Below are 27702 nucleotides of genomic sequence, written 5' to 3'. Positions count from 1 at the left end.
AAATCTAACAATGGTGTCCAAGCCACAAGACATTTAGTAAAACTATTGTCTCTAATCAAAGCAGTCAGTTTTGCCATCTCAGCTAGCTCCTTCACTTTCAAAACCCATTCTTCCATTCTGGGTATATGCTCCTCTTTCCATCTTTGTGTATATAATATCCTTGCAGCTAATGTCATGTATAAAAACAAGTGTCCCGTATTTTCTTTCCACTTTTTTATCCACCATCCCTAAAAGAAAAGCTTCAAGTATCAGTTTTACACCCATTTTCAAAATTGGATACATATCTGATTCCCAAAACTCTAGGCCTCTTAGGTATTCACTAAAGACAAAAAGTACCTTTGGATTAATTTACACCACTCTTCAGTGGAACTTCCAGGATGTATTGCAAATGAACAAACAAACAAACAAATATCGACTCCCAAGATAAATTATACACAGTGTTGCTAGTACATTACTAAACATGGGATAATAAATAACTCTTGCTCGATACCAAAGTGATTCAACAATGTGGCACCAGACATCTTTCTCTTAGGAAACATTCTAGAAATAAACATCACACATTCTACACAGGTAGTCTTTGACTTACAACTATTTGTTTAGTGAGCGTTCAGAATTATAACAGCACTGAAAAAAATGACTTATGACCATTTTTCACACTTAGGATCATTGCAACACCCCCATGATCACGTGATCAAAATTCAGACAGTTGGCAAGTAGCTCATGAGTTGCAGTGTCACAAAGTCATGTGATCACTTCTTGCAACCTTCTGACAAAAGTCAATGGAGAAGCCGCAATCATTTGACCGCCGTGTTACTGACTTAACTGCAGTGATTCATTTAACAGCTACGACAATAAAGATGGTAAAATGGAGTAATAACTGTCTTGCTTAGCAAGAGAAATTTTGGGCTCAATTGTGGTTGTGGGTCAAGGACTACCTGTAGTTGTCACTCAGTTTACTTTGGGTTCTAGAAGCACAGATTAGATCAACAAAGATTACTTCAATGATGGGCAAATTGAAATAGGAATACAGTAAAACTTTCTGTTGTTTTTCTAAACTTTCTGGAAGAGGTTCACGTTCTGGGCCAAGAGGGGGGAAATTATTTAAATGCATGTATTGTAATGTATTGCAATTATGCCAATTAATTAAATAGAAATTTAATTACATTTAAATAAAGTTTAATTTATTAATCCTTCCTACTTGTTTCCATCTTGCGGCACACTTTTTAATGTTCTTTAAAAAATATTCCTATCCCAATTCCACATTGTTTTAAAGATAGACATTGCATGCACATACTGATCAAAAGCTGGGATAGTTCTTTTAGTACTGACTACAGTGCTATTTTGGGGGGTTATTGCTATAGATAGCCAAGTTCCTCTTAGTGTCTAGGAACTGGAGACTGCAGATTTCGTCATAGAAATCTGATCAATATAGCCTCATTTGGCAATTTTTACTTTTATATTAATTCTGATTGCATGTCACTTTCTACTCTTCATTCTTATTTATAACCAGATTATAAATAAGAAGTTTTATTAAATACTGTGGTGTGCTCCCATCATTTGAGGGAAATCTCCCATTAATGTCCACATAGGACTTTTCAGTCTGAGATCTAAAGCTCATGGCTGTGACTGACATTAAATTAATATATAATGGACATCTTTTGTCTTCAACAGTTTTTGTATACCTTACTTCTAGATGGATTGTGGCGTATAGTGTCAGATTTACACCTGTATATAAAAATTATCTTGTTTTTTATATGTATGCATTTCACTTAAGGGAGCAGAAGAATGAAGTAATAGAAATAACAATTCCCTATCTATTGTATGGGTTCAATTGTAAACATCATTATCAATTCAAAAATATGAGACCAGAAATAGGCAATCTGCAACCCCAAATGTTTGCAACCTAAGTTCTTTCTTGAATCTTTTGCTCTTGTTTGTACCATAGCTATGATGAATCTTGATGAACCCATAAGGAACCCTGAGTCCTTTTGCAAGAAAGCAGATTATTTTCCAGTTCAGCTGCTTCTCCAACCATGAATAAAATTGTGTACTGGTGGTGCACAGGGATCCTCAGAGTTCCCACTTCTGGAATGAAGTCACCACCTTTTGTCCATAATTTTTGGTTGCCTTACAGTATGGCATTGGCTTCATTTCAAAACCAGGGCAGAATAGTAAAGATAGAGGAACGCTGTCTGGAGAACACCATTTTTATGCTCTCTCATTGGCCAGCTAGAGGCAGCACTGATCTACTCATGAGAAGCAATCACGAGGCACTTTGTAGGAGAATGAGGAAGATGCTGGGAGGGATGAGAATGGAGGATATGTATGAATATAAATAAATATATTTGTCAAAAGGATAGAACAGATCTGCCGTTAAGAGTAATGGAAGCCATTGTGATAAGAGCCAGCATTTACCCAAATATTCATGTTTATATATACATGCATTACTTGTATTCATTTAATATTGAATTACTAGATGGAAAACCAGGAAGAGTTGATTGATGGAGTAGGATAACTATTGCAGAAAATGTGTAAGGCAGTATAGCATTTTTAAATGGAAATTCGGAGGAGAATGAGAATAATGGCTTTCGCGGAAAAATGATATTTTCCTGATGATGGACTTTTCATGTCTCAGACTGGAGATGGGATTCCCATAGTCTACAGAGGAATACCATTTCCATCATTAAAAAAGTTTCTTTGAAATGTAGCCTTAGTGATCTGGAAGCCCCACAGTTCTAGCTTCTGGAATGGTGAGGTCATTTGCATTTGGCAGACTTTAAAACTATTTTGGCAAACACAAAAGCATGATGTCTCCCAACACAAAATTAAAATCTTTGTCTGTTACAAACTTTATTTTTAATTAGCATCAAAACACTGAAATGACTGCTTCTAATTAAAAACACATGTAAATACATCCCAAAACCATTTACTAAGCCCTGTTCTACTAGACAGCTTAGTTTTGTGGAACAATTTGTGCATATCAAAGTGTGTGTGTGTGTGTAAGAGAGACAGGCAGAAAAAAAGAAATTAGAAGTGTTCTGTTTCTGTATTTGGGATGTTAAAACTAAAATCATAAATGGGAACCATCATAAGCTTTACTTGATTTTTTTGAATAAAGCTTCAGCACAATTAGATTTTCAGTTCCCTGGGACCAAGTCTTACCGATCTCAGTGGGATTTATTTCTATGTAAACATACATATAGAATTGCAGCATAATAAAAGAAAACGAACTTCAGGTCTGTCTTAGCTCATTGGTTTAATTATCCTGGATTTTCATCTCAAAAGTTACCATATTTTTAGTATAAAGATTTGACTTAGTGCATTGGAATCTGTATTATTGATACATAACATACATGAACATTTCCTACAGAGCTTTCTTTTTATGAAGTTTTATAGCAATTATAGTGAGTGGTATTACAAGTGAGTAACATACGGTAATAATGATAATTACTAAGTTTCTGCCATTTTTTTTCCTAAAGGACTTGCAAAGAGTACATTTGTGTATTTACATTAAATTAACAGACTTGAAACTAATGCTTTATGATTAACTTTGCAATAAATTGCAACCTAGTAGCTGATTTCTAAATTTGCAATGACATAATTATTGCTGCAAATAATTAGGATGATTTTTTTTTACCCCCGCCCTCACCTCTTATGAATACATCTGGTTTTTTTGCATTCATGGCAGTATCTAATTGATCTTAAACAGGGCCAAACTAATCTGAAGGCTGTAAGCTTGCCTGGAAAATCAGAGTCAACGTCACTGGCAAACCACTTCTTTATTGGTGCTAGTCTAGACATCAGGAATTGATACCTGAATTTTCTGATCAGTGTGATCTAAGAAATTGGAAACCTTTAGCAGTTAGAATTTTGTCTGCCGGGGAAGTGAAATACAAACCTTATCATTATTTATCCAAGTGAGATTTTTTCACACTTTTCAGGCAGTTCACTTCTTCATCTCCTGCTTAACCTCTGTATATCTTGAAAGATGATTCCTTATGATATAAATGTTTTTACACTTTATAGGAGGTTGGGCAATTGCATTTGTAGTTTTCAAAATCTTCATTTACTTGTGTTTGATAGCAACAGAAAAAAATTCCAGAAAATGAAGGGAAATGGGAAAATATATTTTCAACAAATATAGAGATGGAACAAAATTAAATACCCATTGGAAACCACACAAGATTTCCAAGCTGTGTTAAAAAGTTTTCAGGCAACATTTTCAAAAGTCCATAGCAGTACACTTACATTTGATGTATTAACGTTGACTTCATCATGGCAAATTTTCCAATCTGTTTAGTAAGCAGAGACTAACAAAGTTGGGGAAATGCAAACCCTGAGCAGGAAGGGTCTGTTTCAGGTGAACTTTGAAGAGAGGAAGAGCCACTCCATTTTGGTCTTCGTTTTTTTGCTTTCCTTCTAGAGAAAGGTTTGGTTTATCAGGTAAGATAACCTCAGGATAACCTGAGAAAGCTTGGAAAAGCTGAAAGAAATAGCTATTTTACATGAATATGGAGCTAGCATTATCAATCTACAGCAAACATGCATGAGCTGTTATTGTCATCTTTGGATTCATTTTTTTCTACCTACATTGTAATTATCTCCTCCTGACCAGGAATGCATCCTGGGTCTGGGCTAGTTAGAAAAGACTAAAGAAGAGAAGAAAACTGGTTTTATTTTCTCCTGGAGGAGGTTGATGGTGAAAAGGGAATGGGGGACGAATTTAAGAAAGGATTTGCTCCCTCCCAATTCTGTAGTCATTTTTAGTCTCTGGTATAGTCTTGTAAACTAGGATAAATCTCTCTAGATATCAATGTTTGTTGTTTCATTTCAAAACCATGAGAGGGTAGTGTGTGCGTCTCTTCATTTGGCTGAGTGAATCTACTGAGTTCTATCCCACATTCAAATCACTGAGCACCACTGTTGACATAGTTAGGTGTTATCATATATGCACATATATTACAGTGTGGAAAGTAGGATTAAGTTCCCTATTAAGCAAGGTGAAACCCACAGTCTCAAGTGGTGAATCTTTGATGAGAGAAATAAAGGCAATAAGTGCCTCACTGATTGTCTAGGACAGTTAGGTGTCTTAATATTAGAACATTATCATGTTTGCTGCCAGCACACTGCTATTACATCAACGTTCCTCAAACAACTACAGAAAAGTTTGCATTTGTTTGAAGACATCCTATTACTGAAGGATGATAAGCTGAGAAAGACTAGTTTAATAACCAGAACTAATTAATATAGCAACCTGTTTGAAGAAATACACAAATAATATTTTGTTTGATTGTATCTTATCTTAATATTGGGTTGCTTGACAATCTACAATCAGAGACCCAGAGAAAGTATGTGTTGGTTAAAAGTTCTTAAAATTGCAATCACTTGAATAAAAAAAAAGTGTGTGTGTGTCTTAAAGTCTTTTTTTTTATTCCTGGCACTGCCTGGACTAGTCCCTGCAGTTTCCTTGGCAAGGTTTTGGAAATAAGTTTGCCATTGCATCTTTCCTAGGACTGAGAGAAAGTGTGTGGCCCAAGGCCTCCCAGCTGGCTTTGTGCCTAAGACTGGACTAGAACTTACAGTCTCCTGGTTTCTATCTTGGTGCCTTAAACCACTACACCAGTCAGGCTGTGTTGAATAAAAATTAAATAGCAATAATAAATTATTATTTTAATTTAATTATAATTGTGATTTATACATAATTAAACCCAACACGGAGCTGATAAAAAAATAAAGTCCGGTTCCTATTTGTCTCTGCCTTTTTTCCATGTATTGTATTTTTACTTCCAGGTTTAGCCTCGCAGTCCTGGGATTCACTACTAACTAGGTACAACTTAAGAGCCCAGGCGAGGCTGAGGAGGTACTGCTGCGCTTTCCTAATTAGCTCAAGCCAACTGCCATTTCACTCCAGCTCAAAAGTACGGCCGGCTTTGCCCGGAGGTTCCCTTCTCGTGGTGACCCAGCCCGGGTGGGAGTGAGGCCAGGGCCAAACCCCTTTGGGCTGTATGTAACTCGAGCGGCGAGGGGTTATTTTAAAATGAGGAACCGGAGAGGCTTGCGGAGCAGAGCAACTAGATTGTTGATGTTTCCGGGTATAGATAAACAAAGGGAGGAGGAGGATCTCGCAGACAGGCAGCGATAGCGAGATAAGGGAGCGAGCCGCGCTCGTCAAAGGTCACGTTGCACCGACCCGGGGAGAGGTTGCCTGGGCGTCCTGGGACCTGCCAGTCACATAGGCGGCCGGGGTGCATAATCGCGGAGAAGCCGGCGCGACCCCCGAGGCCGCGAGTTCCCTTGCCGGGCAAGCCCGCAGCGCTCCCGTCGCAACAGGTGTCTGCGGGACTCAAGGGCTGGGGGGAGTCGGACATTCCGGCCCCTTTGCAGCCCCGGGAGAGGAGCGAGAGGCGGCGGCGCGCTGGTAGCCCTGCCGGGTCTGTGCCCGTCGAGCCATGAGCGTCCTGGAGGAAGATCCCGAGTTTGATTTCGATTTCCTCTTCGAGTTTAACCAGAGCAGCGAGGCTGCCGGCGGCAAAGGTTGGTGGCGAGGCAGCGGCTGCACCGCCCTCAAGGGAGAAGGGACGGGGAGCCGGCGCGCGGGGAGAGGGAGGGCGAGGAGCGTTTTATTTGCAGCGCGTTAAATATAGCGGTTCTTCTGGGACGGGAAAGAGCCGTCTCCACAATAGGCTGAGCCTGGGGACCGGAGGGAGGGAGCTCGAAGCGCCGCCCGTTGCTGGGCTTGAGGCATCGCTTCGCCTTTGACGCTCCCTTCCCTCCTCCGCCTCCTTCAAAGCCAGCGGAGCGCAGCCCTTGGGGAGTAGCACGGATTTGGGGGTGTTTCTTCTCACTACTTCCTAAAGGGCGAGCAGGAGCCGCCTCATCAAGGGCTTGGGGGGAGAGTCGCGGCTGGAGGAGATGGGCTGGAAATGAAGCGGAAACCCCTTTGCCCTTGTGCTGGCTCCAACCGTGTTGTTCGCGGCCCCGGCTTTGCGGGTTCCCCTTTTTTTGTTTAAAAAAAAAAGCCTTCCTCCACCGCAAAAAAGACAATTCCACCATGTTACTGTTTTTCTCGTCGCTTGAAGGGGAAACCGGCCGAAGTCTTGCCAACTTCACCCTGAGGAAACAAAACAAAACTAAAGACAGTTGTTCTCTATTCCATCAAGGAACTTGTTAAAAAAAAATGACAAGAGACAGGTTTACTACTGAAGTGTATTTGTACTTGTTTTCCTCACCAAGGGGACTTGCGAGGGGGGGGGGAACTAAAAAAGAGTTTTACTGTTTCATTGGAGAACTTTTAAGAAAGGAAGGGCCAGTCCTCCATGTCACTTGCTCCTGGCTGAAAATTGTTTTCTAAAAGTCAGATTCCCCCCCCCCCCTTCTACTTGGGAACTTGTAAGAAAAAATGGGGGTGGGGACAGCAAGCAAGGGGTGAGGGTGGGTGGCAGGTTCCCCTGTAACAACCCACCTAGGGTCTTGTGGATCAGCCTTGAAGATCTATAGGATAAAAGTGGTTAAAAGCATATGGTGTTCCTTGGGCCTGTGTTCTAAGTCAGGGGGTTTGCCAAATTTACAGAAGGAGACTGGAGGGTGGAAATCTCATGCAGGGTCCGGAGATAGAACAGATTTTTATTCCTGTATTGGCTTTCAACAAGGGAAGAACTGTATTTCAGTGTTTATTATTTATTTAAATTTGTTTGCGCCCCATCTCACACCACAAGGCGACTCTAATATATAGATTATAAATATCCCCTCAGATTGTCTGTTTAATCCAGGATGTGATGAAATCCAACTGGAGTATGAGAGTTACACAAATAATGTGCGGTAATGTTGGTTTTACAGCCACATAAATGGAGTTGATCCTATATAAACTATGGTTTGAAAAGATTTCTTTTGCGAAGCTGCAATTTTGTGGTGCGTAGACTAATACCTGGATCCACCAAGCCTCTGGATTCCAATCCCCATTTTAGCCTTTGTATATTTCTAGTGGCTGTGCAGTGGCATTAGTGTAATTGGATACAGAAAAACAATCTTGAAAACTTTCCTCTTTATATAACATATGTATATATATATAACCCAGTATGTTTCCTTCCTAACCCAGACTGCATCAGGGATTTAGATGGTAGGTTGCACTGCACTCTGAGCATGATATTACAATGCAGCTGACACAAAGAAGGTGTGCAGTTGTATGGACCTAATTCATACAACTTGCAGATTCTCTGTTGTGAGTCAGAACCCCTAAGAGGCAAACTTGGAAGGGGTTTTTTAAATGTTGCCATGGCTACAGTAATTGAGCTGGAACTATTCAGTATTACTACTCCAATGAAACACTTGTTTTTTTTAACACCTGGGGGGATGGAGGTTTGCCCAAATTCACTTTCGGGCTTGTGGAATCACAAAGTTGGAAAACGAATGATAATAACCTACTCAGTATATGATTGGTACAATCAGCCTGGAAAGTAATTGAAAAGCATACATAACTCTGAGAATAAAATAGATAATAGCTTGTTTTAGGGCTACTCTATTGTAAATGAAATAGATTTTTAGTCAGGTTCCCCATGTCTACTTTATAAGAGCCCTATTCACTCTTTTCCATGTCTTCTTTGAGGGAATGAATAAGGGTATCTACTTTCTCATAGGAAAGTAACATGTATAGTGTATAAATTGAAGGTGGCAAAATGTGAGTCTGATCTGCTCCTGGAAACAATTTCAGGAGTTGGTAAGAGTGTGAAAAAGGTTGAAAGTGCTCTTTCTTCCATGTATGAATTTTGCATCCATTTCTTCTCACAATGACTGACATTCTGTGTGGGTTTTTGGTTGAGGGTAATCTTTGAGTCATTTCCTGCTTTCTGTGCAGGTCAAAATATTCTGTGCAAACAGCATATAAGCAATTAGGCCTCAATATTTTAGAATAGTACCTACAATGGGTTTTGATGGAACACCAAGCTAGAAAGAGAAAAAAAAAGCCTTGTTTTATTTGTGCTGCTCCACACATGGATGTTAATGGGCATCTTTTGGTAAATAATAGGCGTATAATAGGTGTTGAATGTACTAATGGTGTTTAATGTGAAAAAAAGAAAGAAAAGAAGCCCCAAACGTCATGGAGCTACTTCTGTAGCAGCTGGAGTAATATTGTATGACCTTTGTCAACATTGTCATTTAACTAGTAGAGGAACATTGGAGTTCAGTTGGGAATAGAGCCATGATCATTAACGGAGCTTTTCCGGATCTCAGTGTATATGTTAGGGGAGTGACATCGCCTGGAGCATTTGCCTCCGGAGGGGGGAGAGGAAGGAAGCAAACATTATATGTAGAGGAAATGAGAGGATGCCTGCATTGCCTTTTTGTTTCAATCACTCAAGAATTCTTAAAAAGCAACTGAAGCCAACAGCATGTTGAAACTTGAGGCAGGGTTGATAACAAAAAATTGACACAAGAATGGTTGGAACAGTGGAAACGGCAGTATGTATGTTGTTTGTAATGGATTCATAGCCACCACTTCTAGAAATACTTGGGATTATTATCACTCTCATTCAGACTTCTGAAGAAATTGTGTATATGCAAGCATACAGTACAATACAATACAATACAATACAATACAATACAATACAATACAATACAATACAATACAATGGTAGAGTTGGAAGGGACCTTGGAGGTCTTCTAGTCCAACCCCCGCCTAGGCAGGAAACCCTATACCGTTTCAGACAAATGGCTATCCAACATCTTCTTAAAGACTTCCAGTGTTGGGGCATTCACAACTTCTGGAGGCAAGCTGTTCCACTGATTAATTGTTCTAACTGTCAGGAAATTTCTCCTCAGTTCTAAGTTGCTTCTCTCCTTGATTAGTTTCCACCCATTGCTTCTTGTTCTACCCTCAGGTGCCTTGGAGAATAGTTTGACTCCCTCTTCTTTGTGGCAACCCCTGAGATATTGGAACACTGCTATCATGTCTCCCCTAGTCCTTCTTTCTCTTAAACTAAACATACTCAGTTCCTGCAACCGTTCTTCATGTGTTTTAGCCTCCAGTCCCTTAATCATCTTTGTTGCTCTGTATGCACATGGAAAAGGGGGGATAAAAAATGTCATCCCAATAGGTCCAAGAACTAGCCATTGGGACTCTGTGTTGAGGAGTTGCTCAATAGAATAATGTACCTTTTCACAAGGATCGTGGAAAACTCTGTGTGCCTCAGAAAGAATAACAGCATGGCTCAGAGAAAAACTGAATTTTGAATTAATTTTGCCCCTTTTTTTCTCATTCTCCCTCCTTTAATTGGTTGGCTATGTAGCTCAACAGTACAGAATCTCATAACATAAATGTGTTTATTACCACAAAGGCGAGGGGACAATTAAACATGGGAAAGGAGGGTGAAATTAGATTATATGCTGTGTTGAAGCACAATTGATTTCCACTTAGTTTAATAAATTAAAAACCTGAATTCAGTTCAGCAGGTAAAATTTAGCAAATGTAAAAAAATGAATCAGGAGATTCAACATTCAGACCAGAATTTAGAAGCACTTCCCTCTCCTGTGTATTTTGTAAATTGGAGTCAACTTATTGTAGTAAATATCTCATTTAAAAATAAAGAAACATGGATGCATTTTTGGCTAGGTATGAAAAGATAGCAGAGCAGTAGCTTCCTTATGCTATTTTGTTTGATTTAGAGTAACAAAAGAATAAAGGGGAGATATGGTTGGGATGGTTGTTTTATTCTATGGAATCTGTTAAACTTACCTGTGGAAATCTTTTCTTCTCACCAGTCGTAGACTATATGCAGGATTGGGCACTTTTCTGGTGGTTTGAAGCCTGTTGCATTTTGAACCAACTATAACTTCCAGGTGGTAGCTATAGTTCCACAATTATTATTTATTTATTTATTTAGCAGAGCACCCGTCTCTCAGTGAGCATGAAACCACTATATGGATCCACCCTATGGTCACCTTGCAGGCTGCCTTAATAACCCAGGAGGGCCCAGGGTCTAACAAACAGATAGCCAAACTAACAGAATTGAGACCTTTGTCCTCTTCCTTGAGTGTAATAAAAACCAAAGTTTCTAGATAGTATCACAAAAGTTCTGCAGGTAACTCACTTGAATTTTGCCTGTCAAAATCCAATTCCAAGTGAATCTGAGGGATTTTGTTTGCCAGAGAGCATGAATAGCTCTTGCCACAGCCTTAGTGCTATTCTTGCTGTCCTTAGTGCCACAACAAAAGCCGTAATATGAGCCCTTGTTCATGTAGTTAGAATATAGAGTCTGACGGGCACAATAAGAGTGGTGCATCTTTGGTGCCTATTGCATGTTATATGGCAATGATGGTGAACCTTTTCAGCACTGAGTGCCGAAAAGTGAGCATGTGCATGCTTCGTGCATGCGCTTCTCTGGGACGTGACCCGGAAGAGGAGATGCCCAGGGGGCATGCGCGTGCTGGAAAATGCACTTCCAGTTTTCAGCGGGCATATGCACACTGGCCAGCTAGATTTCCAGTTACTGACGCATGTGCACACAACGATCATCTGGCTGACATGCATGCACACGCCGGAAAACAACTCTTCCAGTTTCTGGCACTGCTGCATGCACAAAGGCCAGCTGCTCATCACGTGCGCATGCGCACCAGAAACCCAGAAGAGGAATGGACGACACTTCACGTGCCAGGTGACATGGCTCTGCATGCCATTTCGTGCACGCGTGCCATCATAGCTATATGGGGATCCTATCTGTAGAGGTAGGCCTGCAGACTTCTGCATTATCATGGTACAGATAACAGAAGCCTACAAAGAATATATTTCATTACTTGTTATTACTATTCAGCCATTTTAGAGAGGGTAGCTTGGTTTAGTTGTACCAAATTTATAACGAAATATATTAGAATAAACCTATTGGTTTTTAAGCTGATGCAGTTTTCTGTTGTTCATACTGTTAAACCGTAACTTCTAAAAAGCTTGTTTGTAATGCTTCCTATATGTTACACAATTTATGATAGAGGAGGTTGAAGATGCCTTTGAATGTTTTGAGGGTACTAAGAAAGGTTACTTGGATAATTTCCATTCTTTCTACTCAATTCAGAAGGAGTCTGCAAAGAGCAGCTTGTATCCTTGCTGTGGGGTGCAAGATGAATCTCTGCATTCTTTATCCCAGAAATGCTAAAGAAAGTGCGCAATTTATTCACATGGACTTTCATGTAGTAGCATCCAAAGATTCTGTAATAACAGCCCTCAAGACCCTCCATGTTTTGTTTATGTGGCTGAAAGAGAACAATTTATTATTTTATATTGGAGAGAGATCATATTCACTGCATTAAGTTTATTTCTGTTTACATTGGTAATAAATTAAGTGTACTGTATGTCCTGGCCCTTGGCCCTGGTCTGATTCTGCCACACCATTTAAAGGTTAAATACTCTGCTCAAAAATAACTTGATAGTCCTGTTATAAAGGATGCCGTTGCAAATCCTGACTTTAAAAAAAGATAAATGGAGTCTAAGAACTCAAGAGCTGGTTAACGGCGAAGCTTATTTGTTACTGTCTTTCTCTAGAAGTTAAAGGTGCATATGTAGCCTTCCCTTCTCCAATTTCTTTTTTTTAAACAATTCTGTGAGGTAGGTGGGGCCAAAAGAAGGTGACTGGTCCCAAATCTTTAGTGAGTTTCCATGGTTGAGGGTGGACTTAAACCCAGAACCTAGAACTCTTTGGCTCTAATCTGTTCTTGAATGGCTAAACGACACTAGCTCTTGGCCATCTTTGAAATGATTCCAGAGAAAACTCTAGTATATTCACTGTATCATGAAAGGGCTTACTAATCAATTAATGTGTGTCTATGTGCAACATCTCATGTCTTTTCTTTTTCTTTTTTATCTTTTTGCAGAACATTACAACTATGCATCTTCAAATATAAATTCAACTTTGCCTCTAAATGTGGCACATTCTTCACTGCCAACTCCATGTCACGGCCTTCAAACGTCTATTCCAGTCATTCCAAATGTCTCATCAGCTAATCATCTTTCAGGTTATGGAGGCCATGCTGACAATAGCACTGCTGGATATTATTTGCCTCCAAGTGTCAGACCTAATGGAGTGCCAGCATTAGAAAGTCCTAGAATTGAAATAACCACCTACTTAGGACTTCATCAAAACAACAACCAGTTCTTCCATGAAGCTGAGGTTGATGAATCCACCCAAAACACCAAGAGATCGCCTTCTACTGCTACTTTGAATTTACCAAATATTGAGGCTTACAGGGACCCATCTTGTCTGAGCCCAGCCAGTAGCCTGTCTTCCAGAAGTTGCAATTCAGAAGCGTCGTCCTATGAATCAAATTATTCCTATCCTTATACTTCACCCCAGACATCTCCTTGGCAATCGCCATGCGTGTCACCCAAAACCAATGAAACTGAGGAGAGGTATCAGCGAAGTTTAGTTCCCTGCACGCTCCTTAATTCACCCCGACATTCTCCTTCCACGTCTCCCAGAACAAGTATTACTGAGGAAAACTGGCTGAGCTCTCGCAACTCCAGACCATCCTCTCCCTGTAATAAGAGAAAATACAGTTTGAATGGCAGACAGACATCCTACTCTCCACATCACTCCCCAACCCCTTCTCCCCAGAATTCTCCAAGGGTTAGTGTGACTGATGAGACATGGTTGGGAAACACTAACCAATATACCAGTTCAGCCATTGTCGCCGCAATTAATGCCCTCACTACTGACAGCACAATAGATATGAATGATGGCATTCCTATCAAGTCTAGGAAAACTGCAGTAGATCACACTCCCTCCATGGCACTCAAGACTGAACCTAGTGGAGATGATCAGGGGACCATATCACCGATTACCGATTTATCACCAGAAGAGTTTCCTGGGTTCCAGCACATCAGGAAAGGAAGCTTCTGTGATCAGTATCTTTCAGTTCCCCAGTATCCCTATCAGTGGGCCAAATCAAAGCCTTTGTCCCCAGCATCATACATGAGGTACAGTTTCTTTAGATGTAATCTTTAAAAGAAAAGTCTCTTATTTTCTCTTGTGCTTTACCTCCTCCCAATAATGCCTTTGTTTTTAGTGCTTCAAACGTGTTAGTTATAGACAATTAGAATCATTTTTATAATGCTAACTTTTTGCTCTTGTTCCATGGTATTTTAAGACTCATTTTCACTTTGGTTGGTAAAGGCAAATTCAAACCAGCTTCCCTAGTGCCAGGGTTCCAAATAGCATCCAAAATAGAATAAGAATCAGAGGCAAGAGGTTCCTCAAAATTCCAGTTTATTAAAAGAGCCATGTTGGCACATCTGGGAAAACCCAAATCTGAAAGCTTCCAGGTTTTCCCACCCAGTTTGAAAGTTAAAGATCCTGTCCCAACGCCCACAAGTCTATCACATGGTCCAATCCTTCATTGCTACAAAGAAAAATTCCTTCCTTCCACATCTGTCCAAGTGCAAGGACAAAAGCGACCTTGACTTTCGAAGAATGTTATTATGGCTACAGATCACCCAACTCTATATAATCATCTTTTCCCATTCTCCCACAGTAGAAAGTGTGGCAGGCCTGAAATCCAAAAGGCAAAAAAGATAGCTTCCAGGCCTGACACCTAGATTGTTAGATATCCATTAGTTTCCTATTTGGGTAGTTTTAAAAAATCCCTAATCAAAACAGTTACTTTTACAAACTTGAAAATAGATGGTGAATGCTTGATTACATGGGGAATATACCACACAATGAAAAATAGAATTGTAGTAACACTGCAGGCTTACTTTTAGCTTTTTTTTTGTGATACTTGTTTTATTTCCTATTATAGCAGTTTAAAAGCAAAAAAAAAAATGGAAATATTTCGTTTCTGTTTTAATTGTTACTGATTTGTATGGCTTTTGTTTGTATTTGTCTTTTTATAGTATGTTGGACTGGTTTATAGAAGTGGGTGGTTTTGTTTCAAAAACATCCTTGTCAGCCCTTAGTTAAAAATTCTTAGCCCCAGGTATACACATGTGAGGTTATTCATTTATTTATTTATTTAACATATGCAACCCATCTTACCTAGAGGCGATTCTAGACAGTTTATAAGTAGTAAACACCAATATAAACCATTGAAATAATAAGTAGTAGCATTAAACTTGATTTAAAATTGACAGAGATAGAGAGGAAGGGAACAAGATGATCACAAGAAAGAGATGAGATCTATTTAATTTATTTACTGTCTCTGCCATGACAATGCACCTGTTGAGGCCCCTGGGTGCATATCTTACCTCGGGGAGGGGGAGAGGCATGATGCTCCAGTGGGGGCCATGGCAGAAAAAACTAAACTATTCTGGATCTTGCCAGCCGGAATTTCTTGACCGATGGGGCCTACAACATGCCCCTTCTGCTGGCACAGGTGAAGCGGGTTAATCCCATTGAGGTGAGACAGTCCCTCAGATTACCTGAACCCATGCCATGAAGGGCTTTAAAGGTACAAACCAATACCTTGAATTTGACTCGAAAGCAAACTTGCAACCAGTGCGGCTCATGAAACAGTGGTGTAACATGGACCCCAGGAACTATCTGCACAGTGCATTCTGCACGAGCTGTAACTTCCGAATACTCTTTAAAGATATCTCCACGTAGACCGTGTTGCAGTAGTCCAAGAATGAGATGACCATGGCTTGATCGATTGAGCGCAGGGAAAGGGCACAACTGATGCATAATACGAAATTGCACAAAGGCTCTCCTAGCCATGACTGCCCCCTGCCCTTAGAGCAAGAGTCACGAGTTCAGGAGAACCTCCCAAGTTACACACTGGTATGTCTGGGGTAGTACAACCCCCATCCAGAACTAAAGATGTTAATGTCTCAGATCCCAAAGCTCCATGTATATAAAGCCACTGGGCCTTACCAGGGTTCAGCAGAAGTCCGTTGTCCCCTATCCAGTTCCCTACAGCCTCCAAGCATTGCGAGAGGGCAGGGCTGGCACCGCTTGGGTCATTGGTGATTCTTTCAAAATGATTTTATTTTATTTGTTTATTTCCTAGTATGGGTTTTAAACATAGTCATTAAAATAAGATAGTTCTGGCCTGCAGTCCTACACTGAGTTGTCTACAGGGTGTGGTCAAAAGAATCAAGAAGATTATGATGATACAGTTGAAGCTCGATCTTCCTTTTTATGTACATTGCCACTACCTGGACTTTTTTTTTCTTTTTAACCACACCCATTGGGCACTTTTGCCCCACATTCAAATAACGCATAGCATAAAAGTACAGTAGGAAGAAATGAAAAGGGAAGGGATGAAAGAGCAAACGAGGCACCAAGTTTTAAATATGAAAATAGTTCAAGGAGGGGAGGAACTGGATAAAATTAGTCTTTCTGCAGAACTCACAGAATCCTGCTTTCCATCTCCTGCAGTGTAATGTAAGCAATAATATAATAATAGAAAGATAACATGCAAAATAAAAGAAAAAATAAAACATAGACCTTAACATTATGTTGCTGTGTATGTTGTTAGACTGTCTTGTCTTGGTGTTCTGTTTGTGTATATAATGGCCAACTCCCCAAAGACATATTAAAATAACAATATGCATACACAGAGCTGTAAATTCTACTCTATGAAGCTCATGTCTGATGTCTACTATTTCAGACATTGTTTTGCAATTTTGCAAGCAGGAAGGTTAGCAGCATTTTGAATTTCTTTGCTTGTGATAATATGGGCCAGTGGTCCTTTGTTGTATGCAAAGTTATCATGCTGTTCTATATTTTTGAAGATTAGCCAAGAGTCCAAATAGAGCAGTTACCTGTTGTAAATTCTCTTGTATACCTGAGAGAAAGGAGTGGTAGAAATTTCTGAAAGTAAACAAAATTAATTGGGGCTTTGAAGTAGCTCAATTTTTCTGACACCCCCAGTGGTGAGACAATTGCTTTCAATGCCCTAAAACGCTTTGGTCCAAAGGCAGGACTGTTGAAATACTCCTGTCTTTTCTCCAGTGGCACTCAGAATATTGGTCCTGGAGATTTGATTTTCTATAGAAAAAACTGTACAAGAGGAAAGATTAAGAAAACTTTCATTTTCTGTGCCTTTAGTATGAAGCTGTAACTTTTCAGCAATTGTCTTGCATAAATATGAATGGGTTAGTGTGTGCTCAATTACCTTTATGTAGGACTGCCATATTCATCCACCTCTCTATTTGCTCTAATGATGTTATTTCCCCTCTTTCATCCATCAAACTAAGGTTCCTGTAATCAAATTATAATTTGATTAAATATGTATGTTCATAGGTATGTACGTATGTATGTATTGCTGTTGGGTGCCCAGTGGATGAAGGTCAAAAAAGTCAAAATGGTTGGTGCAATTAAAGCCTTTGCAAACACATCCCTTTAATGTGTGTTCCGTACATGTAAAAAAGAGCTGGGACTTTGATCGTGCTGATACCTCCATGATCTTGATGTTTCTGCTCACACCTCCAGAGGCCGTTATGCGGCAGAGCTGAGACATCATGATACCATGTAATGTGGGTGATACTAAGGTTTCCATGAGGTATAGAGTTTTATATTTTTGGAAGGACTGGTTCCTTTTTTCAGGTGGACAAATCCTGTTGAAGGTTCATATATTTCTGTTCTTTGCTTTTATCTGAAAAAAAGCAGGAGATCACACATCTGTGATTTGGTGAATAGTTACTAATTTATAGAGGTGTGATTACTAGATTTTAAGGCCTCAGAAAGGGAATGCATCCGACCCATGTTTAATGTATCAGACAATGCAATCTATTTTTGTCCAATCCTTTTGAAGTATATGTGAGTCTGTCCAAAACTGGCATGTGATCTATTTAAGGTAGGTGTAAACATTCAGAACATAGCATTTCAAATAAGTGAACAATATCGGATATATAAATAAAAATTTCTCATAGTACCTGCCCATTCCCATGCCTTATTCTTCTAGGACTTCCTAGGTATAGAGTATATGGGCAATAATATATAATATGTGTTATCAAGATGATGGTATCTGTAGTGCCAAAATGTGAGGAAATGTGTATCTCTAAAATTTGTTTAGTTTATAAAGCCTAAAATTGGGTTTAAAGGAAGAGCTTTAAGCCACTTCCCCGAAATTTACATTACTTGAAAAAAAGGACTGCATATGCATTTTAAACATCAGGAAAAATCCTATGATGATTGAACAAATAAATCTTTTATCATTTACTAATTTACAGAAAAATGTTTCTCTTTTGTTGTTTTAAATACCACGCGGAATTAAAATGCAAACAGTAATACCCAGAGTGATAATGACAACAACTGCATTCCAGTATTATGCATATAATATTTTTCCACTGGTTTTCTTTTGTGTAAAAAAATGTGTTTCCTGATATTTTTTTCAATATGTTTCCATGTGCTCTCATTAACTTATGCTCCAGAACATCTGGAAGCTACTGTAAAAGTTTGATTTTACCAATCTGATGCCCTGGACCTAGTTTCCTGTAACCCGTGATTGCCTTTCATTTTATGTATGCAAAAAAGCTGAAGTGAGATGTCAGCACAGTCATAAGATGCACGCTTGAAATTTAGTATTTTAAATATCCTAGCAAAAGGTAGCCATTTGTCATAGTATATTTGGAATCACTCCCTGCTCCTGGATTATTTTAAGTGTCTGTTCTGTTTCAAAGTCTGGGTTGCGTTCCAACAAATAATACAGATTCCGATATCCACCCTGTCATGAGGTTTATTTGCCAAAACTATTATATTACCTCCTTTGTCTTTTCCAGAAAAAAAAAACCCTAAAAAAGGCTATTGGAAAATTCCTAAATTAATAGGTTTTTTTAAAAAACATAGATCCTGTGGTGATATGAATAATTAATTTAGCCAATATTTTTTGACAACAGCTATCTACCGTATATTCGAAGACAGTTCGCTGTTGAATATAATAATATAGATTATTACAAATGCCTCATTCCCAATCACTTAGTGAAATTAGTGCTACTTGCACCTTATTCATGAATAAGTGACATACAGGCATTTATTCCTTATATAATGGGAGAACAGTTTTACGGGAGCCAAAAGTCAGCAACTCGCCCAACTAACTCATTTTATTTATTATGAAAGGTTATTCCTTTGTATAACACATGTTAGTCAGATAACATGCTACCAGATTTCTGCTGATTACTTTTAATTCCTTAAGTAATCTACTGAGTGCATCTATAATTAGTTTTACAAGAGAAAGTTTTTTTTTTTTTAAATTAGACAAACTGTAGGGCTGCAGTGTTTCAAGCAAGTTTACAATGTTAGTTACAACATAATGTTTTCGGAGATGTTAACTGAGCACAATTATGATTTTTTTTTAAAAATGGAAGTTTCACGGTCACTCTATAATCCATCAGTTATATGAAAGTGGCTTTAGTATTATGACTCGGAAAGACCACTAACTCTAGTCAGTCAGCGCAATTTGAAAAACATAGAGAAGAAACTGCCACCTAATTCTTCAGAGCCATAATAATCCGTATATTCTCATTGCACATTTGGCATTTATATTCTGGTTCTGGATAAATCCCAAACATCTGGGTGCTGTTTTTGCACAAAGACCCACAGTTAAAGCCTTGTGTGTAGATGTATTTTCTGTGCATTTAATGTTCTGCTCTGTTTGCAATCAGGTAGCCTTTTATCTGGTATGCCAAGTTTTAGCATGTAGAAAATGTTTACAGCAGAACCAGGAGTTCATAAGGGAAGTATTGATACAAGCAGATTAATAGCCATGTGAATCATGCTGCTTCCAGCAAAATGGAATAACTTATCTAAACTTCTCCATCTATGATGGAAAATACTCTTGAGGCAAATGATTACAGTTTAGTGAAGCAAAAGAGAAGCCGAAATATTTCAATAAGCTGTTCTTAGCTTTTGTTTAAGTGCCTTTGACACAGGATTGTTCAATGTAAGAGAAGGTAGTACGAGAGTCTTATATGCCACAGAAGTCTTAGTACAATCTTGATAGTACAGAATGATAAGTAAAATCTTACTTATGAGTAAGTTCTTAGAATTGCATGGTCTTTCTTCTCTTTTTATATTGATTCAGCAGAAGATTGAAAATGAAAACGCCTTGCCTATAATTTTCAATCTTCCATTGAATCAAAAGGCAGAGCATGATTTACAGGAAAGGCAAACATCAACTTCAGGATGATAATGTCAATGAATCTGAAGTTCAACTAACAGAAATAAGCAAAGAAGACCACCATTAGATTAAAAAAAAAACCTGGGTCTGGAAATTTACTTTGGATGCCAGAGCTAGTGCGCTGGTCTTTGATCTGGAACATGGATACATGTAAGGAAGGGCAGAGTTCTAGATTCAAAGGAGTGAAATGTGATTTGGGTGCGCATAGCCGTGATGTGGCACCTGCCAGAAGCAATTTAAAGTAGATGCAATTTTCCTGGACTTACATGTGAGGCACAAACTTAGGAAAGATGCATTTGGCTAAAAATGTTCACAGCAGGTGCTACATGCATGTCCAAATTACATTTTATCTTTCTAATTCAGATTTTTCCATCATCAACATACATACATACATACAAACAAACAAACAAACAAACAAAAAGAGTTTGGAAGTAAACCTAATGAATGATTGAAGATAGGAGAAAAGAAGAAAAAAGTTTAACTAAATCTAAATAATGTAAATCAACAGTACTCTCATACATCCTCATATCTTTGTTCTTAAACACCATCTTTGCTCCACTACATCCATAACCATTTCAGAAAGTTACTCTTTTTGCCTTCATCTCTCTTTGAAGATCTTATCAACTGCCTCCTACCACCACATTTTCAAGTTTCTCCTTTCTCACTCTTACTTTGTGTATCAATTCTCTATTACCAAACCATCACAACATACTTTTTTATGCTGGTCACTTCTCTGTTTATTCGGTTTATTTTCAGCAGCCATTCATTCTGGACCCCTTTGCTTTGTGTTTCACTGCACACACTCCTGAAGTAATCTTATTCCTGCTGCATTCAATTTACTTTTAGCTTTTTTCCTGACATAGCCGGTTCTTGCTCCCATATAATGAAGTAGCTCGAAATTATCGTTCTTTCCCTTGTATAATTTAGATGGTGGTGCAATTTTGTCACTGTTACTGTTAAATAACTGGGACTTTAAATCTGGGACTTTTGCTGTCTTTTGCAAACAATCCAGAGATCTACCAATAAATATAAATCTTTCTTTTGCTCACTCCTTGTTTAGAGCCTCTAGTAGAAGCATTCATACTAAGTCACACTGAATCATGTTCTTATCAACCAATCATGGATTATAATTGGGTCTGTAATTGAGCCCCCGAAAACGTCTGTTGAAAAGGATGGGTTTTTTTTTTACAAATTGGTTGGTTCTTAACATATACTACATATGATTATGGGATATATCTCTCAGATTTTTCTCTTGAAGAATTTGATGTGCAGTATATAAGCGTTGATATTATTTTCATTATTGTGTTTGTCATTAAAGTATATTTCTTTTATCATTAAAAATCTTGGTGCTTTTTAAACTTCCAGGAAGCTGTACAACTCATGAATTTCTTCGCAGAATTAATTTGTAATTGAGATCCATAGGATTTGTTTCCATAAGGATAGGTATAAATGCAGTTGTAATAATAACCAGTAATTTACAGTATTTTCTATGGAATATTAAGAAGCCTGATTTTTTCTGGGGACCTATGAATCTATTGATGCATAAGCTAAGATTTATATTCCTTTCTCAGTGCAAGGGCTGGATTACAGTAGAGGAAAGAATAAACTGAAATGTCAGTGAGAAGGTGCAAGCTATATTTTTCTTACCCATTGAAGAAATGAGGAGATACCTCTCCCCACATTGTTGAGAACAAGGTAAATTTATTCCAGAATCCAAAATTAGTCCTTCCGCAGTCACACAATGTATGTTAATTTAAAAACAGATGCTGACACATTCAGTGGTACCTACTAACAAGACCAGGGTAGAAACCAGTAAAATACACTTCTATGAATCTTCATATTAAATTGATATTTAGTTCAAATAGATGGTAGGGTTATGATCATCTAGGCATTTTACGTACATTTTTTATTTTTTGAGTGGAGTGGTTTAGTAGTGTTTTAAATTTTGATTGGAGACCAGCTTATTTTACTTCTCAGGTTTTATTAGTTATCTATAAGAAATAAATCTGCCGACACTTCTGTGAATATTGCTTCTCTTCCTGCATAGTATTGTTAAATCAACTATTCAAACCTTCTTGTTTAACATGACAAGATGAACTGACTGGCGTGTTTTTACAAAAATCTCTTACATGTTGCTGTTCAGGATATGTGTTTTCATAAGTCAGTTGCATCATCTACAACAAATACAGTACCATTGGTATTGAATCACATGGATGTGCTCAATGTAATTTTTTTCAGAATGTGTTCACTTTTCATGGTTGCAATACATTGACCATGTGCCTGTTCTCTCTATACTTTAAACACATGGATTGGGGAGGACATTTAACTGCTCTCAGAGTTGTTTTACTCAAAAGTTCTTCTACCACATTTTCATTAGATGATAAACAGTCAGCAGAATGCCCTGATCCCACTGGGTAGAATGTGTACCTTGTCTCCCAGAAGTTTCAACAATGAGAACTACTTTCTTATGCCAGAAATAATCACAGCTGAAATCATTTTATTGTTTGACATGGCATACAAGCAATTGCTTGTGGCGCCCCCCCCCTCCCCCATTTTGCTATCTCATCGGTTTATTCTACTATCATTATATTATTGGCATTTTTTGGCTATTGCAGTAGTGGCTATCTTTGTTCTGTTTAATTTGGACTTCTTTACATCTGTTTACCTTGTGCCTTCTCCTTCTCTCCTGACAGAAAACTTGTAATATCATAAATAGTTGGATGATAATCGACACAATTTGTAAGGCACCTTGCAGCTTTTTCTTAATATACAACATCGGAATCTACCTAGCTGAATTAAATAAAAATCTTCCAAGGCTCCTGAACAACTAGGAAGCCCACATTTTCCTTAGCAAAAGTCAGCAGGACACTGCAGTCGATCCCATTTCAGGATTCCGAACGAGTGTCAATCACATTTGCTTCATGCAAATGCTATATTTTAAATGTACTCTTAAAATACCTTATTGGACTGAGGTTGGCTTCATCTTCAATGGAAAAAGAATGTCTTCTTTCATGAGCACACAGCCTTCAAACCCAAAAGCTGCACAACCATAAGACTTAAGAGGTGGGGAGAAAGTCATTTAGGGTCAACTGATAGGCCTCTAAAAGATTTGTAGGAAATCAATCAATCAATCAATCAACTTTTATTTATAACCCGCACCCTTTCCTAAGCAGGACTCGGGGCGGTGTACAGTCATTATTAAAAACCAAATACATATCAAAATGGCATACATAGACATAAACATAGACATAGACGGAGGAGGTAGAAAATATACTGTACCATATTAGTTAAAATACAAATAAGATTAAAATTCCCTTAAAAAATCCACGATCAGATGTTTGCCAGGAGGTGAAAGATGGAGCTATAAATCGGCTAAGCCAGCTAATTGGAACAGGTGGGTCTTAAGCTTCTGTCGGAAGGAGCGGAGGTCGTTAATAGTTCTAATATCGGAGGGGAGGTCATTCCAGAGGGTTGGGCCCATCACAGAGAAGGCCCTACTCCTAGGCGCCACCCGTTGGGCACTCACCCAAATGAGTGAAGCTATCTGATGTTTGACAGTACCAATGATAAAGTGACATTATGTCTTGTTCTAAATTATAGTGCTGAAACCAGGAAAGCTTCATATAAACCAAAGTGAATATTTGTGGAGAAGAACTGAATTCTATTCACTTCTCATATTCAGATCTAATCTCCAGTTCTTGGACTCACTCTAGTCATTTCATGCTAACTGAATGTCTTCTGCATTAGTCTCCAGATGATGCATTTCAGCCGCCTTATGAAAACAAAGATGGGCAATTCTGAAGTCTGCCCTTCCCTGAAGGATACCTGTTGAAACCAATGAAGTTTAACTTAGTCATGTTAGGCCCAATTAATTCCAGTGGAATTACTCCAGATATGATTACCAATTTAGTGTTGTTATTCATCCATGCTTGCATTAGAATTTTAATTAAATGTGAACTGTGTGGCTGTTTTCTACAAAATCAGCAACTCTCCTTTTAATCAAGGTCTCTGGTACTGTTCTGAGTTCTAAACAGGGATAATGATGTTTGTATATATGTGTGTGTGTAGGCATAAACTCACATGTATACACAGATTTGTAAGGTTAGCTTCCATTTTTATTCTTTTTTTTCCTCTTAAAATTTAAAGCACTTGCACCATTATTCTGATTGATGGATTAGTGCTTTTAAAGAAAGAAATGCCATCCATGTTTCTCTCTCTCTCTCACACACACACACACACACCACACCACACCACACAGACAGTTTCCCTGAAAATAAGACCCCCCCGGATAATAAGCCCAATGAGGCTTTTGAGCGCATGCGCTAAAATAAGCACGCCATGCTCGTCGCCTCCTGCACCTCAAAAATAATAAGACCTCCCCGAAAATAAGGCCAATTGCTTATTTCGGAAGTCAAAAGAAAATAAGACAGAAAACACGGTGTCTGTGTGTGTGTGTGTGTGTGTGTGTGTGTGTGTTTTCATTCCTCCAAGGAGTGAAGGTGGGGGGAAGAAAAACCCATCTTATATATGAACTGGGTAAAGAATAGAAACATCTGTTTCATAATATACAGTGATCATCACCAGGAGATATACAGCTGCTTTATATTATATAAATTATTCTGTAGTCAAGTGGGATCTCTCCAGATAATTATCCAGGAATGTTTCAAATGACGGCATATGTAACAAACCATTGCATGAAGTAGGATGAATCTTTGTAATTTTCCAGTTATGCTTAATAATGAAGCCTACCTGAGTCACCTATATGCAGGCTACTAAATACCACATTCCCATGGGCCATGGGAGGAATGCAGTTGTGAATTTCATTGAAAAAGGAAAGACTGCAAAAAAGATTTTGCTACAGACAGACAGACACCGTAGCAATCAGGAGTTTGAAGAACAGGAAGGCTTGTATGCAGTGAATATAAAACCTTTAACCTATAAAACCTGAAAAAGCTGCATGGGGGATCTTATTATTGCAAGAAATGCCAATTCTGATAGGAGATTGCTTTTCTCTTCAATTCTTTTTAGATTATGAGTCAAAGTATTTCTGTAATGAGACACCAAACTTTCTTAGTTGTGGCTTCTTGGTTATGGGATGTATTTTCCACTCCATATGTTTGATACTGGTTAGCTTAGACATGGCTACCTATGCAGATTTTGAACAAAATTGAAAATATTTCAACTATGGTACCTGATGTCCCCATGTTGAATAAGGAGATGCTCAAATGACTGCGAATCCATCTTCCTCCAATCTTGATATAGCATGGTCCTTGCTGGCGGATAGACATATGTTTACACTTGAATAAATGCACATAGAAGCATCATTCAGATCTTGATCAATGACACAAGCTTGGTAACAATATAAATAAGATTGACCTGTGCTTAGAACAGCCACTGAAAAATCCAACTAATATTCTATGGTGTTTTATTGTGTACATTCACTGTTTAGCCATATATTAAGAGGAGATCTTACATGAAAGCTTTCTAGTCTTGCACTACTGTATCATATCTTGAAAACTATGGAAAACTAAAATGGAGAATCTTTGGCCCTTTAGAAGTTGTTGAATTACAGCTACCAACATTCTCCACCGTTGACATGTTGGTTGTTTGGTTAAAACCACTGGGAGTTCTAGGTCAGTTATAACTGGAAAACTGAAGACCCATCCACCCAACAGATAGATTCATTAAGATACCCATACAAATGAGTAGATTAACCGAAGTCAGTCAGCATTTGGTTTCCCTAAGGAAGAAAACACAAATTTGTTCTGGCAAATTTAAATTTAAATTGACTTACAATTTAATTTAAACCATTTGATGTTGTCATTCTCATTGGATTTAAACTTTCTCCTTTATATTACATAAAATATAATAATTGGACAACCATCCAGGAGCCACATTCAACCTTTGTGTCTTCTGTCTGACCCTCAGCTTGAAAGTTTTATATTCTTGCCTGGTAATAAACAAAATGATAGTATTAACGGAGACCTTTCGTTGGGTCAATTTGGGGGGCTGATTGGGATTTTCAGAAATTGTTAGCAGAAGAATTTTTATTGCTGACAAGTTTGTTCAAAAGGTGAAGCTTATTGAATACAAATGGAAGGAACTGAAGTACTGATATTCCCAAAAGGCTATTTCTGCACAAAATAGATTGGGGGTGGGGGGTATTTTTCCACATCTTACAATCATCCTTTATCTGTTATGATTAATGGGTTGATGTCTTAATGTATTGCATTTTTAATTCTTTTTAAGCCAAGCTTAAAATGTTTTCCATTTTGTTTAAGCATCTGATAGCATTTGGCCTATCTAATCTGTGTCATCCATAAATCTTCATGAAATAACCATTACCTTTTAAATTACTTATGTCATACCATTATCTCCATTGATGAAATTTTAAATGTAAGATGGTGACGGATAATCTGCTAAAAGTGGCCTCTAAAGTAATAGTGCCAGATTCTTGTGGTTTATGATAGCAGAACGGTGGTTAATATTTAATTCCTACTGTTCTCTATTATAGCCCATCTCTGCCTGCCTTGGATTGGCAGTTGCCATCTCACTCAGGACCTTATGAACTTCAGATTGAAGTGCAGCCGAAGTCCCATCACCGAGCCCATTATGAGACGGAAGGCAGTCGAGGAGCTGTCAAGGCGTCTGCTGGGGGACATCCAGTGGTGCAGGTAATAGCATTATTCTTGGCAGCGTGTGTATTTCTTTTAAAACCAACGTCCTTAATAAGGCAAGTAAAATGACCTTATATTGAATGTAAGTATGTACTCTGTTTTGGTGGATGGAAAAAGGTTTATTTGTTCGACCAAGGACTGCAGAGGCTTGAATGTGCTCGATAGGCATTTCGTACTTTATGATAGATATCGTGGTTGCTCCTGGAACTCTTAGTATTATATAGTATTATATGAAAGGTCTCAGTATATGACCAACAGAGGTGGGTTCCTACCAGTTCGGCCCAGTTCGGCTGAGTTGGTAGTAACTTGGCTGACCATGCTCCCGAACTGGTTCTATCGGTGGTGCCTTAAGCGGCGCTATCTTGTTTTCTACTTCTGCACATGCACAGAAGCAATTTTTTTTACTACTGCACATGCACGCGTAACGCATCAAGCGCGCACGCATATGAAGCGCATCCCTGAGCGAACTGGCAGTAACAGAAGCCGGAACCTCACCCCTGATCACCAACTTCTATGGTGCCAATTCAATGCAGAATCTGTTGTTTCCTTGTTGTTGTATGTTGAACTAGCTGGGTTCCTAAAGTGAATGAATTATATTGTTATGGAGGAGGTGCCGTTTTCATCTGAGGCTTGGGGTTCCAAGAAACTAGCCAAGGGACTCATCATAATTCAATGCAAGTAAACTAGTCTATAAGTCTACCCCTTTTCATTATGATAATATGCAAAAACATTCCCAGCAAAAACACTGTGGTGTTTGCATATTGGAGGTTTAAGAAATCCAGATCCAGATATGTATCCCTAACTGATTATTATGTGGTTGCATATCTGATATTAAGAGTTCCACTGTAATGAGCTATTACTTCAAATCAACCCATCTGCTGGCTTTAATCCAAAATTTAATGGCCAAAAAAAGCAAACATAAAATGTA

At 38.5% G+C, this 27702-nt stretch overlaps 1 protein-coding gene across 3 annotated transcripts in view; it reads left to right on the top strand.

The window, feature by feature from the left end:
• The window catches only part of NFATC1 (nuclear factor of activated T cells 1), a 136263-nt gene that overhangs the window by 7107 nt on the left and 101454 nt on the right, over positions 1-27702 (top strand). Inside the window, exons 1-3 of one of the 3 annotated variants that reach the window (XM_081950269.1) lie at positions 6155-6534; positions 12856-13957; positions 26612-26771. In XM_081950269.1, coding sequence (XP_081806395.1) covers positions 6450-6534; positions 12856-13957; positions 26612-26771 — 1347 coding nt within the window. In that variant the 5' untranslated portion in view covers positions 6155-6449. Of the gene's footprint in view, positions 1-6154; positions 6535-12855; positions 13958-26611; positions 26772-27702 lie in introns of those variants that run through there. The other 2 variants (XM_081950271.1, XM_081950270.1) reach the window with 2 other exon arrangements.

Source organism: Natrix helvetica (genome assembly GCF_964273705.1).
Source record: "Natrix helvetica genome assembly, chromosome: 4".
Taxonomy (NCBI): Eukaryota; Metazoa; Chordata; class Lepidosauria; order Squamata; family Natricidae; genus Natrix; species Natrix helvetica.
This window is presented reverse-complemented; position numbering and strand designations above follow the sequence as displayed.